This window comes from Ochotona princeps, chromosome 6, assembly GCF_030435755.1.
Source record: "Ochotona princeps isolate mOchPri1 chromosome 6, mOchPri1.hap1, whole genome shotgun sequence".
NCBI classification, from domain to species: Eukaryota; Metazoa; Chordata; class Mammalia; order Lagomorpha; family Ochotonidae; genus Ochotona; species Ochotona princeps.
This window is the reverse complement of record NC_080837.1, coordinates 60035859-60053443: the sequence shown is the minus strand read 5'-3', so window position 1 is coordinate 60053443 and position 17585 is coordinate 60035859. Positions and strand designations below refer to the sequence as shown.

General features: G+C 37.4%; 1 protein-coding gene and 1 pseudogene across 8 annotated transcripts in view; one reads left to right on the top strand and one right to left on the bottom strand.

Annotated features, from left to right (window-relative positions):
* Positions 1 to 2002: 2002 nt before the first annotated feature.
* The window catches only part of MIA2 (MIA SH3 domain ER export factor 2), a 75754-nt gene continuing 60171 nt past the window's right edge, over positions 2003 to 17585 (bottom strand). For 5 of the 8 annotated variants that reach the window (XM_058666373.1, XM_036495437.2, XM_058666368.1 and 2 more), the window contains 8 exons: positions 15396 to 15463; positions 13778 to 13860; positions 12136 to 12264; positions 8492 to 8650; positions 6877 to 6999; positions 4589 to 4647; positions 3350 to 3578; positions 2003 to 2329 (listed from right to left, as the gene is read on the bottom strand). In XM_058666373.1, coding sequence (XP_058522356.1) covers positions 2166 to 2329; positions 3350 to 3578; positions 4589 to 4647; positions 6877 to 6999; positions 8492 to 8650; positions 12136 to 12264; positions 13778 to 13860; positions 15396 to 15463 — 1014 coding nt within the window. In that variant the 3' untranslated portion in view covers positions 2003 to 2165. The remainder of the gene's footprint in view (positions 2330 to 3349; positions 3579 to 4588; positions 4648 to 6876; positions 7000 to 8491; positions 8651 to 12135; positions 12265 to 13777; positions 13861 to 15395; positions 15464 to 17585) is intronic. The other 3 variants (XM_058666370.1, XM_058666374.1, XM_058666369.1) reach the window with 2 other exon arrangements.
* LOC101520989 (large ribosomal subunit protein eL31-like) lies at positions 3827 to 4231 on the top strand (annotated as a pseudogene).

Genomic DNA, 17585 nt, shown 5'->3' with positions numbered 1-17585 from the left:
CATCCTGCTTCTTCCTGTCTGCCCCCACCCAACCTGCATTTGACAGTCCCTCCCACTTGTCCTGCAACTCTAGACTTACTCAGACTTTGCAGAACTAACCATGCTAATTGTGAACATTTTTTAAAGGTAAGAAAAAGGAAACTTACACATTGTACATCAATGAACATATACTTAACTGGAAAAACAAACAGTTTTTACCTGTGGTCCATGACAGCCATGAATCTGCATGGTTGGGCATGAAGATAATTTTATCATTGTTTCTCTTTCCTGCCTCCCCTCTCTTAATTTATATATGGTCCCATGGCAGTAGAACTTCTTGGTCCTGTTCTCTGCAATCTCCTGTGCACTTAAAATATCTAGCACATAGAAAATCAGTATACATTTCGCATATGCACAACATTAACATTTGGTTTAGCATTAATACTGCTGTATCTGGACAACATTCATTGAGGAGACAGGTCAAGTAAGGACATTGAATTTGAAATTCACGAGTAAAGAAAGACGAGAAAACAAAGGTTAAGGTTTGAAATTACACTGTCTCTGCAGCAAAATAATATAACAAATGTGCAGAAATGAAACAGACTGGATAGATGTCAATAACTAGTCAGTGTTGCTTTGTCAAAATTTTAAATTGTCCAAATTAAATTGTCCTTTCTTAAGCAGTTTGAGAGCTACATCCTATTTAAATCATGATATTGTACCCACCAGTTCCCCAAAACTCGTGTCCCTCCCACATATAGTATACAATCATTCCATCCCCAGTGGAACCTTAAACCCTAAACCCTAACCTAAACCTTAAACCCTAACCAACATTCATTCAGAAATCCAGTATCTCAGGCAGGTTAAGCTACTAACCACAGCATTAGCATTCCATATGGAGGATGTTTAGAATCCTGGCTGCTCTACTTTGCAATCCAGCTCCCTGCTAATGTGACTAGGAAAAGCAGAAGATGGCCCCAATGCTTGGACCCCCCAATGCTTAGACTCCACATGGGAGACGTGGATGAATCTCCTGGCTCACCCAGCCCCTGGCCGTTTGCAGCCACTGCCATTGGGGGATTGAACCAACATACAGAAGATGTCTCTGCCTCTACCTGCTCCCACAAGGGAGCAGGGTTCCAATGCTTTGGCTCATTTCCCCCTGCTTTCCCAGGCCACAAGCAAGGAGCTGGATAGGAAGTGGAGCATCCAAGACACAAACCAGCCCACACACAGGGTCCTGCAAGCTGAGGATTTAGTTACTGAGTCATCAAACTGGACCCATTCATGTCTAGTTGTTTTTTGTTTTGTTTTGTTTTTAAGAAACAGGGCACTTTCTGGAACATAACTGAAAACAAGAAGACCCATAAAAGCTTCAATTTTGAACTTCCAAGACACTAAGACAGGAAAAAAAAACTAACATGGAATGATCATTATGGGAAAACTAACTCATTTTTTTTATTATTGATGCCAAATAAGTCTTAAATCAATTAAATTTTATTTAGTTAAACATAAAGTTATCTTTACATTTCTCTATAACCATAGTAAACACAATTCTTGGCATAAAAGACATAGCCATTGGAGTTCCAAATATCTACAACTCCCAAGATTACACATAATAGTAGCTGGCACCATGGCTCAGCACCTCCACTTTCAAGTGCCAGCATCTAATATGAGCACCAGTTCCTGTCCTGGCTGCACCAGTTCCAGTCTGGTTCCCAGCTTATGGCCTGAGAAAGCCATGGGACCCTGTACCCACTTGGAAGACCTGGAAGAATCTCCTGCCTCCTGGTTTCAGATTGGCTCAGCTCCAGCCATGGTGGCCATTTGGAGAGTGAACCAGCAGATGAAAGATTTTTCCCTTTGTGTCTCTCCTCTCTGTAAATCTGCTTTTCCACAATAAATAAATAAATAAATCTTTTAAATTACATATGTAAAGCTTCCACTGTATGTTATATGTAGCAGATTAATGAAATTAAAATACACTATCTAGAATAAAAGTGGAAATAATTTACTCATAAGATTAATATTTAAATCATCTTTATTTACAAAGTATAATCCTGAGAATTATAATTCCACTAGGCTTCAATTTAAGCAAAAGTAGAATAACTTAAGTAACAGCCGTTACTTAAATGGTAAAGATGAGAGAAGTCAACGTTACTTCCGCTGAGAAATCAAAAATGTTTTCAGGCTTCTTGCCGTGGTTCTGCACGTTCAGCAGGCTCATTTGGAGGAGGAATCCCTGAAGGGAACTCACTTCTGTTTTCAGAATGCGGGGCAGGTGGGGGGAGAAATCCAGCTCTTGGGGGGAAATAATGAGGATAACCCCTTGGTGGATAGACATTTCTCACTGTTCAAAGAAATTGGTTAAAAAGATTTTTTTTAAACTACAGAACTTTTATACTGTAGTCCCAATAACTCTAACATCTATTCTAACATCTAACATCTATTCTTATATTCAAAAACTGACCAGAATAATCCCTTGTTTATATCAAGAAAAATATACCCACTTCCACTATAAATAAGAGTATCATTAATTTTAGACACCATTTTTTCAAGCTTGACACTTTCTAAAACAAAAACAATTATTTCAAAATGTACAATAGTTTAAAAAAAATCCTGTAACATTTCTCACCAGATTTTAAAATTATGCTAAAACACCCCTGTGCTAACAAAAATTATGCATTAAAATGTTCAAATAAAATTCATTTTAATGGGCTTTCAATTTCAAAATCAAGGAGAGAATGTCATCAGATCAGATTATTAATAGGCCTTTGCCCAATATTTGCTAAACAACTATTTACTCTGCAGAAACATGTAATTTTTTTGAATGGTAAGTATGAACACACAAGCAATAAATTATTTTTTTTCTTATGTGAACCTATCATCAAAGAATTTCAACATAGCACAAATTAGGACAAACATCCTAAATGCATCCTTTAAATAAGTAGGTTTAAAATAAAAGTAGGACTACACAGGAACTACTAATGAAAGAGTTTGAAATACTTTAGCCTCTAACTTTGTTGCTAATATAAACTATGAATTTTAACACCCACAATAACCAGCTTCTAACAGATAATATACAAATAAATAATTTTAGTCTTAAGAGTGCGACAAAAATCCAGTGAGTTTAACTACTAAAATACATCAATAGCTCCCCATACGTACAATGATTCATGTTAAGGCCCAGTACAGTCTACTGATAGCTGGCTACATTCCCAATTTGGAAAAACAATAGTTCATTCATATGTCATTAGAAAAACAGTTTTTCTTTTACTACTGTTACTATATGAGCCAACAGTAAAATTAGCATCTCTAATTTACTGTATAAAACACTAAGTTAAAAAAATAATAAACAGAAAAGGCATACTTGCAAATGGAGGAGGCGGAGGCGGTGGGCCAGGGAAATCCCTTGGTGGAAAATAATCTCTAGGAATTCCATACACACTTCCTGGAGGAGGAGGGAAAGGAGGTCCTCTTCTCAAGTATGGATCTATTGGCAAAAATGGCCCTCTGACTGGAGCCTGAGGTGGGGAGAAACAGCCGGGGCGAGGTACTTCACTTTCAGCAGGAACAGATGAATCAGACACATTTAATTTCTGTTAAAAAATTGACATAAGGCAGTCACTAACAAAAAAACTTGCAGCAGTCTTTCTGAAAATCTTAGGCTCAGGAGAAAGCACCAGGGCACCTAGTCAAAAGCAGTCCAGACACAAAGACTAAGTTTTCCATATAAACATCAGATAGGTTTTAGCAATTATAAATATTTTATGAATGCAACAGAAAACAGGCTTCATCAACAAAGCAATATTCTGGCTAAAGATAAAATACAAATATATTTCCTTTCCCGCTTGGGCCCTATGAGATGGCTCCCGCAAAGAAAGGCAGCAACAAGAAGCGCCGTTCTGCCATCAACGAGGTGGTGACGCGGGAGTACACCATCAGCATCCACAAGCACATCCATGGAGTGGGCTTCAAGCCAGCTCCTCAGGCGCTGAAGGAGATCCGGAAGTTTGCCATGAAAGAAATGGGTACGCCAGATGTGCGCATTGATACGAGGCTCAACAAAGCTGTGTGGGCCAAAGGAATAAGGAACGTCCCGTCCGCATCCATGTGAGGTTGTCCAGGAAACCTAACAAGGATGAAGATTCGCCCAACAAGCTCTATACTCTGGTTACCTACGTGCCTGTCACCACTTTCAAAAATCTACAGACTGTCAATGTGGATGAGAACTAAATAAAGTTGTAAGAATGCTAAAAAAATAAATACAAATATATTCCAAGAATGGCAAAATGTATAATACTGTATGCAGCATACACTAAAAAAAAAAGCAAGCAGCTTATATGTTACAGGTGACCAAAATTTAAGTTATAATGATAGAATAATGAGTTAAAATAGTCAAATATAAATCTAAAGGTGGAACTCAAAAAACTTGCTAAACCGGTACACTAAATCAATCCCCTAGTATGTAAGTTGTACCTAATAGGTTATAATTCAGAAAAGAAATAGCTTTATGTAAAAATAAATTATTAGCTACATTTCAATTCTAGTAAATAAGAGCTCAGAAAGCTTCTGAGTACACAGGTAAAATTTCACTTTCAATACTTACACCAGGATTGTCTTTGATATCATTTCTACTGGATTCTATCTCTGAAGACATTGTTCCATCTAAACAAAGTTAAACCAAGAGAATTATGTGACTTATCATTTTGTTTCTAGGATATTTCCAGATCAAAAGAGACACATATTTTCTCACCCCCTTGTTGGGATGACACCAGCATCCTTAAGCAGGACTACAAGAATAATGTGAGGCCCCTGGGAATTCTGGGAAACCCACTTCTCTACACAAGATGAAGCTGGTTCTCCAGCTGGTACTTCAAAACTGTTGCTGCAGCAGCATTAAGAAATGGTCTTCCTTCCATTTTGCCTGTCCCTTCCTCCTGCTCTTTGTTTGATTCTCCATCAGGTAATGCACATCAACCGTTAGCCATTGTTTTTAAATCAGTTCCTAGACTTTATTATCAGAAACTGCTCAGTCTTTGAGGACGTAAATTCAACAACCTTCCCGTGACTAGAACTCTCCATCCTGTCTTTTTGTGTGGTCAGTCATACCACACCTGTCCTTGGTTCTAAGTGGGGCCTCTAGCCAGCCTTCCTCCTTTATTCACTTCTCTCCCAATTAACCAGACTCCAAAATCCATCAGTTCAGCCAATCACCAATATCCATGTCCTATTGGTCATTTCTTTAGCAGCATGCCAAGCCTAGATAAATCTGAGTCTCTGCTTTAACTTTACCTGAGCCGTCTGGCCCTGCTACAAGGCATTAACAACTAACAACAAAAAAAGAAAGAGAGAAACAAAACCACAGAAGAGATCCATTAATACTGGCACCATTTCAAGCTGACACATCTCCATTCTTGCAGCTTCATAGTACCAGGTGTTCCACTTAGAAGCTAGCTTCCTCCTCAGCAATTTCAACTATCCATTCTCCTTAAACACTACTACACTAGTTATTTAGAACCTCCCCAAACTTTTTTTCAGCTGAATATTTAGTATTTTGAGATAATTTAATCACCACAAATTAATGTGATTAATTAGTACATTTTCTTAACCTACTTCACAGTCACAGGCTTAAAATCCACTAAATAAAGAGCTCAACAAAGAAACTAACGGACGTTTGGAGTCCCAGCTGCTCCACTTCAAATCCAGCTCCTGGAAAAAGCAGTGGAGGATAGCCCAAGTCCTTTTGTCCCTACACCCTGGCTCCTGACATCAAATGGACCCACATTTGGCCGTTGTGGCCATTTGACGAGTCAATCAGAGAACTGACGACTTCTCTCTCTCTCTCTTCCCACCTCTCACTGTCCCCCTGCTTCTCTCACTATAACTCTACTTTTCTAATAAAAATAAATCTAGGGGTTTTTTTTAATCTCTCCTCCTCCTCCTCTTGTAACTCTGCCTTTAAAATAAAATAAAATAAATCTTAAAAATACTGATATTATAGGGCTGGTATTGTGACACAGAGGGTTAAGCTGCCACCAGCAATGTCAGCATCCCATATGGAAGCTAGTTCAAGTCCTGGCTGCTCCACTTCATATCCAGTTCCATGCTGATACACCTGAGAAAGCAGTAGAACATGACCCAAATCCCTGGGCCCCTGCCGCTCATGTGGAAAACGCAGAAGTAGCTGTTGGCTTACCCTGGCCCAGCCCCTGCCATGATGGCCATGTGGAACCTGGACCATGTTACAGATCTCTCCTGCCTCTCCGCCTCTGATTCCGCCTTTCAGTTAAACTTTATAAATAAATGTTCCAACTGGATAGCAATACACCTCTTACCTCAATCTACGGCCTCTCCTAAAGGAGTATCTTACCAATAAATATAATTTTCTTTTTACGTAAATGTCATATATTTCCAACTGACACACACATACATATTTTCCCCAACTTCAGACAGTTTAAGGAAAAGAGTTGTCTGAAAAACAGCAGATTGGCTTAGAAATGCCAAATGCATCTGTGAATTGCAAGTATGAAATGTTTAAACATGGTAACTGATTAAACTATCCGCAGAACATACACCCAGCACAGCCATTCACACTTACTGCCTAATTTCCCTGCTTATTAAACAGAAAACAAGCAACTAAAACTCAGTCGTGCAACAGTAAATTTTATCATCCTAGGTACATATATAGTGAGCCCATACCATGGCTCCCAAACCAGTCATCAAAACAGATACCATATCTGTGCACAAAATAAAAAGAAACATAAAATCAGACAGGTTTAAAAAATAGATACTACCCTTAAGAGACAGCAGATAGTAACTATACTTCTTATTAGTTCTATATTCAACCGTAAGTTCTTTTTAATGCCACAACTAATAAAAATTACATTTTCTTACCCATTTTATCCAAAGAAGGCATATTAAAACTTCTGAGCTCTGCTGGTCCAGACAGTCTACCAGAATGAGAATAAAATCTCTCTTGCCTTTGGGGAGGCAGAGATGGATCAGGATACGGTTGGCCTAGAATGCAAGTTTAAAAAATATTTTCAGGGCCCGGCGGCAGCGTGGCCTAGCTTCTAACGTCCTCGCCTTGAACGCGCCGGGATCCCATATGGGTGCTGGTTCTAATCCCGGCAGCTCCACTTCCCATCTAGCTCCCTGCTTGTGGCCTGGGAAAGCAGGAGAGGACGGCCCAAAGCTTTGGGACCCTGCACCTGCGTGGGAGACCCGGAAGAGGTTCCAGGTTCCCAGACTCGGATCGGCACACACCGGCCGTTGCAGCTCACTAGGGGAGTGGATCATCGGACAGAAGATCTTTCTCTCTGTCTCTCCTCCTCTCTGTATATCTGACTTTGTAATAAAATAAATCTTTAAAAAAAAAAAAAAAAGGGCCCGGCGGCATGGCCTAGTGGCTAAAGTCCTCGCCTGGAACACCCCTGGATCCCATGTGGGCAATGGTTCTAATCCCGGCAGCTCCACTTCCCATCCAGCTCTCTGCTTGTGGCCTGGGAAAGCAGTTGAGGACGGCCCAGAGCACTGGGACCCTTCACCCGCGTGGGAGACCCGGAAGAGCTTCCTGGTTCCCGGCTTCAGATTGGCATATCACCGGCTGTTGCAGTCACTTGGGGAGTGAATCATCGGATGGAAGATCTTTCTGTCTCTCCTCCTCTCTGTATATGACTGTAATAAAATAAATAAATCTTTAAAAAAAATATTTTCATTAGGTAACCAGTGCAGTGACTCAACTGGCTAATCCTCCACATCCAAGTACCAGCATCCCATATGGGCCTCAGCTTATGCTCTGGCTGCTCCACTTCCAATCCACCTCCCTACTTATGGCCTGGGAAAGCAATCGAGGTTGGCCCCAAGTCCTTGGACCCCTACACCCACTTGGCAGACCCAGAATAAGCTCCTGGCTCCAGGCTTCACATCAGCTTAGCTCTGGCCATTGTGACCATTTGGGGAGTCAACCAGTGGATGGAAGATCTTTCTCTATCTCCTATCTGTAAGTTTGCCCTTTGAGAGGAAAAAAAAAATTTATTTTAAAAATGTTTTTGTTAGGCAGAAGAGCAGTGAGCAGCTATGATGATTTAAATATAAAATGTCTTCACTAATTTATTTAATATACTAAAGACAGTATTTCTAATATACACAAGTTGTTGGTAGATAATATTTAATTTTGGAAAAACTGCATGTATAGTTATAGGTGATAACTATAGTAAATGTATGGGTTTTCAGAGTTTCAAAATAAAAGTATATAAAAAAAGTAAAAAAGGAAATGAGAATACATAAAAATAATTTATACATATGTATGTATATGCATGTATATAAATTCATTTAACTTTCTATTGTAATCATAGCAAAAAGTGGCTATGTCAGTATAACAAAAAAAACTTCAAGGCAGTATCTACTAGCACAGCAGCAAACAAAAAATACAAGCCTAGCAAGAAATCTGGCACCCAGTTGTAACTGTAGCGGTAGGCTAAGTTTACTGTTCTCATCAACTGCATACCTGGTGGAGGGATCATCATTCTCCGGTCCTGTTCCCAAGGAGGGGACAGGGACCCAGTATCAGAAGGTTCTCTGTGAGGGTCAGAGTATTTGTCATAGTTTGATTCTCCTCTCTCACTGGTAGTTGGAGGGTCCAAAGAATTCTCTGGGCCTCTTGAGCCTAAACAAATGAAAATATATGCACAGCTCACAGCTTGTTTAATCTCAAAAAAAGTATTGTAAGGCCTATCATCAAATAAATTCTACACAATTTAAAAAGTGAAACCTCATGAATTCCAACAAAGTTTTCCTTTATGAAACAAACTATAACTATCCAATCACAGGCATTTCTAGACAAGAAAAAAATAATGTTGCCATGAAATATACCCAGGTTTATAAAATTCACGTTAATAATTATGCTACTACTTATTTTTTAGAACAATTCTTGTGGAAATGCAATCAAATCAAATAACCACTTTGCAAAAAACTGCTTTTCAATGCTATAACATAACTCACTACTTTCTGTCCAGAACATTTTAACCAGGCTGGCTAGAAACTATGCTTGGCAAATAAATAAGGCTCTAAGTGGTTTTTATAATTTCAAAATGTCAAAGTCATGTCCAAAAAGAGAACTCAAAAGCTCTAAAATAAGTCTAAAACAATAATTTCAAAAAGAATAATACTGTTGAAGTAAGCACTGTACATAAGATGACATTCACTGAAGAAAATTTGGTATGCATATAATCGGGGGAATAACCTTAAAGTTCTGTTCTTACAACAGAAAGGATAGCATTTTAATTTAAAGCACATGTTCAAAAATAAAGATAAATCCACATTTGAGTGAAATACAATGAAAATTAAAATATTTTCATTCAGTAACAAAACATTATACTTCATTTGTCTTTTATGTTATATTATCCTCAAAATTCCATTGTCCAAAAAACAAAAACATTCTTTTCAAGGAAGAGCTCAATTTTTTTCCAATAAAAGTCTCACATTAAGATGTTTTCTCCAGTGCAGCACCCCTTCTAAGACATTAAAATTAATTTGACCATTTCGTGGTTACTTTGTACAAAAAATCACATTATTTTTAATATGTATCAATCTTTTTTAAAGAATGTCTATATCTTCCCTTTATAAAGTCAGGTCAGCTGATTTTTACGTCTGGAAGTCAACTATTTCTTATGGAAATACTCTAATTGCTCAAATCTTTCTTCCTAAGTTGTTCATTCTTCCAATTTTCTCATTAGAAGGAAACCTTGAAAGTAGAAAATGCAAAGAAGTCTGAGTTCACTTGGAGTGTGGCACAGTTCTAAAACAGAGATCCAAAGGATTTCTCTCCTGACCGCCCACTCAGAGTACCAACACTGCAGGCCAAATCTGGCTGCCAGGAGAAAATCACAACCTCAAGATATTCAAGGGTCACATTTTTCGCTCAAACCAAAACCCATAACACACAATTTACTCTAAAAAGAAGCTGCTTTCCTTATACTCAATTTTATGTGAGGGTACTTTAAAAGTTTCATACAAAAATGTGAAAAAAGAGTCTAAATCCATGCATGGTCTTTGTAATATGTATTTCCCATGAATATTTTGAAGACCCCTAGGATCTCGTCTAAACTTTCAAATTTAAAACGGAAACAAAAAGAAGAGCATTCTTCATTCTTCTTTGGCAGATCACACAGACTTTGTAAGTCCAAACCGAACTTTTTAAGACCTCATGAAAACTTACCCAGGACTTGTATAACTTTTTACCAAATAGCAAAACACCTTTGCAAACAATTCAAACATACTTTGTCTTGAAAGAAATCAAATAGGAGAGGAAAAGTGAAAAATTTAAATAGGAGAGGAGAAATCAAAGGTAATTTTTACTCTTATTCCAAATATTGAATTGACTACAAGCAATCCTTGACTTATGTAATTCAACTTCCAATGATTCATATTTTCAGGTTAGCCAATTCTGCCCTAATCTGTTGGGCATTGTTTCATGTATACTATTTCATGTAGCTAATTTCAGTTATATTTAAGTTGGTGTGCAATATGACATGAAAAAAACATGCTTTTATACACATACTTATAAATTTTAAAAAATAGGAAGGGAAGGAGCATAGAGAAAATACACAGGGCAATAAGCTGTAAGCTAAGAGCAGACACATGATTTTCAAACTTCGTCTACTTCCTTGAGTGCTCAATGCAAAGCTCCCCAGGACAGTGCAGTCCCTTTCCCTAAAAGCAAAGATGGGCTAAAATCACTCCAAGCTGACCTGGACTGTGGGGCCCAACACGAAAGGGGCCTACAAAGTGGGAAGGATTAAGTGAAGCAAACATAGGATGGAGAAAGACATTTTAACCAGGAAATGGACAAAAGGAAAACACCTCAAGACCATCAAATAGGGCCCGGCGCAGTGGCCTAGCAGCTAAAGTCCTCGCCTTGAACCTGCCAGGATCCCATATGGGTGATGGTTCTAATCCCGGCAGCCCTAGTCCCCATGCAGCTCCCTGCCTGTGGCCTGGGAAAGCAGTCGAGGATGGCCCAAAGCCTTGGGACCCTGCACCCGCGTGGGAGACCTGGAGGAATTTACTGGCTCCTGGCTTCAGATTGGCACAGCACCAGCCTTTGTGGTCACTTGGGAAGTGAATCAGAAGACAGAAGATCTTCTTCTCTGTCTCTCCTCCTCTCTGCATATCTGACTTTGAAATAAAAATAAGATAAATCTTAAAAAAAACAAAAAGACCATCAAGTAAAAAACTGAGTTTCACATATTCTAAAGTGATTCCAAAAGAAGAGGTGCAAAGGTATTTAGAACGGCAGCTTCAATTGAAACATGTACAGATTGTCACTCTTCAGATGAGCCATATCTGTGAGGACCATTGAATCAGATTTCAGTTCTGAGAAATGCCATCCATCCATCACCTCTTATATAACATAAACTTGGAACCAAAAACCCAAGGCTTTGATCTTGAAATGAATCTATAACTTCGAGTTTTTTCGCATACCAAGGAAAAAGTCTACAGTCACTGAACAAATGAAGAAAGTGTGGTGTGATATCAAAAGAAGAAATTTTCAAAGGTACTGGAGCCTTTGTAAGGAAAGAGAGAACTTCAGAAAAACCAACAGCTACTGCTTAAGCTCCAGTAGCAATGGAAATTCAGAGCAGACAATCCTGGGTTGGTTTTCTAAGCATTAAATTATTTCAGTCTTTAAACTCTGACTTTAAAAGGATTCCTTACTCCTTATCTCGAAAAGTAATTCCACTTCCTGATTTTCTACAATAAAAAGATCACGATTACAATGTGAAAAGCGCTTTCTAAAATTCTACACTCTAATAATGGTTCATCAAAAGATAATTTTGTTAGGTTGTTCTGTTGTACTACGTTATGTAGTCTTCATAAAGTTTTATATTACAGTGTAACAAACTGCTTTTAAAAAGCAAAACAACATGGCCCAAAAAGATATATAAAGTATTTAATTAAAATGTACTGTAGTATAATTTGTAAGAGAAATATATATCAAAATTCAATGTCAGAGTCCCTTTTCCAAAAGTAACTCACAATAAGTTCAAGGAATGCCTGTATTTTCCAAATGTCTATTTTACAGATCATTTTAAGGTTGAGATGAAAAGATGAAAGAAGAAATTTAGAATAAAAGATGTTTAAACAATATACCTCTTCCTCCTCCCCCTGGAAGCAGAGGTGAGAGTCTGAGTGGACCCTCCAACAAAGTTGGAGGGGAGAGAAAAGCTCTCGTTTCAGATGAAGGCCGACCCAATGGTGAGGGACCATAAGGGGAATGTTCTGGAATAATTAAAACAGCATATTTAATTTTATAATTTCATTTAGCTACACTATAAAGCTAGAATCCCATTTCAACAATTAGCATCAGTTATCCTATTGCCAATCTAAAGTCAACCCAGATTTTGACCACTTAACTGTGCCTTTGATTTTGCTATTATAGGACAAAATTAAACAAAAAGCCTGGCATTTTTAAAGTCTGTCTACTGAATAAAAACTTTGTCGATAAAAACTTTATATGCTTAATCTTAGTAATTAGTATACCTAAGAAACCAGACAGATTAAGCAGACATACTTGATACAGTTTGGAGGGGTAGGAATATTTAGAAGGTATGAAGTTTGTTTGGTTTTGTTCTGTTTTTAATGGCAGTATGCTTCCAGACATTTTAGTGTAGGTTGCAACACGGAAGTGCAACCCATCAGGGTCACATATGCTGTGTTGAGTAAACCTCAATTTTTCAAAAGCAGAAAATGCAAAAAATACTCTAAAGCATCACAAATTACTTTTGATTCATCAGTGATTACTCAATTTGTACATACTAATTCATCAGTTCATCTGTGATACAACCAAGAGGTCAACCATTTTTCAAAATACTCTCAAATGATGGTCTCAAACTACTCTCAAATAAAGGTCAACAACAAAAATCAAACTAACTCAAACATCACCAAAATGGTATGTTAAATTTTCAAAACACCATCTACCCTCCCTCTCCAGGACTTTCGCAGTGAATTGAGATTAAAATTTCTTCTGTACAATTTCTCCTTCCAACTTTGTTATTACTTGAAATATGTAATAATTTGATATTTTTTAAATGTAGAAACAGACTTTAATTTTAATGAAACTTGACTCCCAAAAGTGACTTTTCCAACTTTTTGGAAATTATTAAAATGGGATTCTATCTAAATATATATATTTAACTGCCTCAGAAATGTAATTGTAATTCAACCCAAAGTTACTTGGAAAAATTAATTTTTTAGATAGTTTGAAATCATTAAGGATGCCAACCTTATAGTGAATGGACAAATATATAATACATATTATAAAACAATCCTCTCGAGTGTATTAAAGCAATTAAAAAAAATTTTCCTACCTTTTATATGATTACAACCCAATTATTTTAATTCTCATTTTTACAATTCCAGCAAATTTCAAAATGCAGTTAATATGTAAACAGCCTCATGCTATTCCTTTCAAGCACTTGTTTATTTGTGCTTCAAAAAAATTAGTACCAAATGTGCCAACCATTTGGCTTTTGAAGGTCAAGATACTGAATATTTATCATCTTACAAAATCCCACTGAAAAAGGAAGGCAGCAATAAATTTCATTATTGCTAAAGAAACAAAACCCAAAAACTTTAGAATTTGTAGGAAGCCTTAGAATAGAATCTTTCATAGTTCCAAATCTAAAATATTTCTAAATAACTACATTAATTTACAGTAATATAAATTATATGTATAATATATATATAAAGATATATATGTATTTTAAATGAGGGGTTAAGAAAAATTGACTACCTCTGCCAAAGGTTGTATTTGGAACATCAAGTGCAAAAGGATCTTTTTCTAAAAGTTCAAATTTAAACTCAGTTTCAGTTAATCTGCAAATAAAGAACAAACATCTCTAAGTTACTTGTCCAAGAAAAATCACCCACATTTCAAAAAAATACCACTGCCATAAACAAGCTGCCCTTACTACCTCAATATCTTCACAGAAGAAACAGATCTCTTAGAATTATTCTCACACTTTTCTATATCTCCCAGTACTTATCCTGGGGTAACCAATTTCTTGTTGCTGAGGGATAAGATGTTCTATTCAAGCTTGGAATTGCTTTTTACTTCTTCAAAGGGACTACCACGAGTGCTATGCCACTAAGACAAATTACTGGAACGGAAGAGTCCTTCAAATTCAACCTGCTCAGTCCATCATGTCACAACTAAGGAAGCTAGGTTTATATGAATTATTAAAAATGACAAATGCCAATAATAAAACACAAAGTTCATGGCTCTGAGAAATGTATGCTTTCCATTGGAATGTGGCCCATGTGATTCCAATTGTAATAGAAAATGAGCAATTCTAAAAGTCCTCCTATTTTTTTATATAAAACGCTTTATCTTGAAAATGTGGCTTTTAAAAGAATCTGATTTCTAGTTCTTGATCATCAGACCTGAAACATACATTATTGTCCAAATAAAAACAAATATAGTATCATTTCATTTAAATTCCTGCAAATAGAAAAAACCAGCAAGAGAACTAAAAACTAACACTGACTATATTAACAGGATAATCTGGCACGAAACCAAAACATTCTGGGAACACAATGACCATTCTCACACTGCATACTACTGAACACTGCATGCTTTTATTCTCCCTCTCATTTTAATATTACAAAACAATGCCACTCGATATAACAAAACCAGGAGCTGAGGTAATAAACATGGGTGTTATTTACATATTCCTCAAAAGATACATATTCTGAGCATGACTGTCAGGTGTTTATCCTTTCCCTCCCTTCTTACCTCCTTCCACCTACACTGGCTTGAAAAACGTAAATTTTGTTTTCAGTCTGTCTATTCTGCATCTCCTGCAACAGTGTCAGCTCCTCAGCCTGGGCTCTCAAGGGGCTGGAAGGGGTGTGGCTATGCGACACCCCTGGGGCAGGTCCCATGGAGGCGGGGCTAGGGCTGGAAGGGGCGTGGCTATGTGACACCCCTGGGGCAGGTCCCAGGGAGGCGGAGCTAGGGCTGGAAGGGGCGTGGCTATGCCACACCAGTCCGGCAGGTCCCAGGTAGGCAGAGCTTTCCCTGGAAAGACATCATTTTCTGACAGGTGAGCAGATTAGAGTATACAGGCACGGAAATGTGTGGCTCCCAAAGGAGAGACCCTGAACTAGCTGCCTACCTATTTCCATATCAGTAGCAAACATTTTTAAATTTTTACAGAAAAGTCTATGAAATGTTTCTTTCACATAATAGTTCAGTGACTTAAGTATTTCAAACAAACAAAAAAGCAGGCAGATATTTCACACTGAAATACACTGGTTTCACTGGAAACTTTATACTTCTAAAATTATTACCTAATTTATACAGTAACAATAAAGTAAAAGTTTTTAATAGTTACCACTAAAATACTTACTTTTGCCTATTATAGGAATTTTCTTTCTTTAAGTCACTGAGATGTCTTTCAGCAGTCCGAGCTGCCAACTTAAAGATGATAATATATTTTTAAATATGTATACAAAAATTAGATGAAAATAAGCATAAACATCACAATGAGAACATTTAAATATCACAGTTAACATACATATCTATTTCAATACATTCTGAACAAAACATTTTAAACTTAAGGAATTGCTGAAAACAGAAATGAGTTTCAGATAAGCAGATGAAAACTGGGATTGACCCATGCGCTTGCCAACGAATGCTGCCCTCTAGAGGTGAGAGCGAGGATTACTGGATTAGCCAAGTAGTATGCTGAGAGCTATGACAGGGTACAAGCTACAGCTGATGGAACAGAGACTCACAGTCAATATGCATGGCAGCTTTGGCAACAGGCAAACACCTACACAGAAAACTCACTATAATTCTGTGAAATCATAAAGGTCTAAAATAGTTTCACAGCATGTGGGTGAAATTTTTTTTTTAAATAACTGGTATGATCAGTACATGTTGTACTTCCTTTAAGTACACAGCATTGTTTATAAATCATACCCAATTTTTATTTAATAAAATGCTAAAAATCAAAGGACATGGCATAGAGAACAAAAGCTTACACAACATGATATGTATCAAGAAAATGTAATAACCAAAACATTCATGTGGAACGGTTAAACTCATTCGGAGGACCCCAAAGAATTTGTGTAGCAGTTTTATGAAACACTGGACTGAGCAAATTAATAATCTGCTAGGTTGATCATATAAATGTAGGCTTAGTCTATAATTTTTTCACAAGTAAAAAGAACCTCAGCTTAGTCTGCAACTTTTTACAAATAAAAGGATATATAATATCAATATGTTTACTTAAAACAACTATATGATAGAAAGCTTAAAGAATAAATTTCATATTCACCAAAACCATAGCTGAATGATTTGTAGACCTTACTATCTAAAATAATTACATGTGTACATGTTTCTCCAACACTAATGATATAAACAATTTCACTAAAAAAATTAAACTAAAAATAATCTTAGTAAAATAAACCAATTACGGGCCCAGTGTGATGGCTCAGTGACTAAATCCTTGCCTTGCACTCCTGGGGTCCCATATTGCCACCGGGTCATGTCCTGGCTACTCCACTTCCCATTCAACACCCTGCTTGTAGCCAGAGAACGCAGGCGAGGATAGCCCTCCTGCACCCCACAGAAGACTCAGAAGAAGCTCCTGGCTCCTGGCTTCAGATTGGCTCAGCTTCAGTCATTGCGACCATTTGGGGAGTGAACCAGCAGACAGAAGATCTTTCTTTCTGTATCTCCTTCTCTCTGCATATCTGCCTTTCCAATTAGAAGTAAATCTTAAAAATAAAATAAAGCAATTACTGAGCTGTTAACAATGTGAAACCAAAATTATTTCTCAATGTTTTCTACAATTAATGTAACACATTTATTTGTTAAGTAGAAGGCAGAAAAATATCACAGGTAATAAGCTACCAATATTAAAGACATACTGGCAAAAATAAATATATACAAAACTCATGACAAATAGTTAAGACTTCTGTTATTCATTTTATTTGAAAAGCAAAGACGCAAAGAGATTTTCTATGAATTTGTTCACTCCTCAATTGCCACAAAGCCAGGAGTCGGGCCAGACCAAAGCAAAGCCCAGAATTCAATCTGTGTCTTCCACATGAGTGGCAGGGACACAAGTACTTGAGACATCATCCACTGTATCCCAAGGTGCACATGAACAGGAAGCTGCATCAGAAACACAGGAGTGGGGACTCAAACCAGGCATCCCAACAGGACCAGGTATACTATGCTACACAAACTGTCCACCCTAGTTTAGACACTATGGTTTATTCTCAAAGGTTAAGCCAACTATGATTTCAGTCAATAATTATACTATAAGACACTGTATTCAAATACTGAACACTCACAATATATAGAGCATTCTGCAAGGTGTGTTAAGAAAAAAGAAATATTCCCTAACATAATTTTTACATCTCATGGTAAGAACAAATAAGAATGATCGCCATAAGGACTGTCTTTGGGTCTCACAACTCAAAGTGCCTGGGTTCAATTCGTGGCTCCATCCTAGCTTCCTGATAGTTCAAACTGGGGGGCAGTGGTAATTGATTAAGAAAGTGAGTTCCTTGTCACTCACATGGGA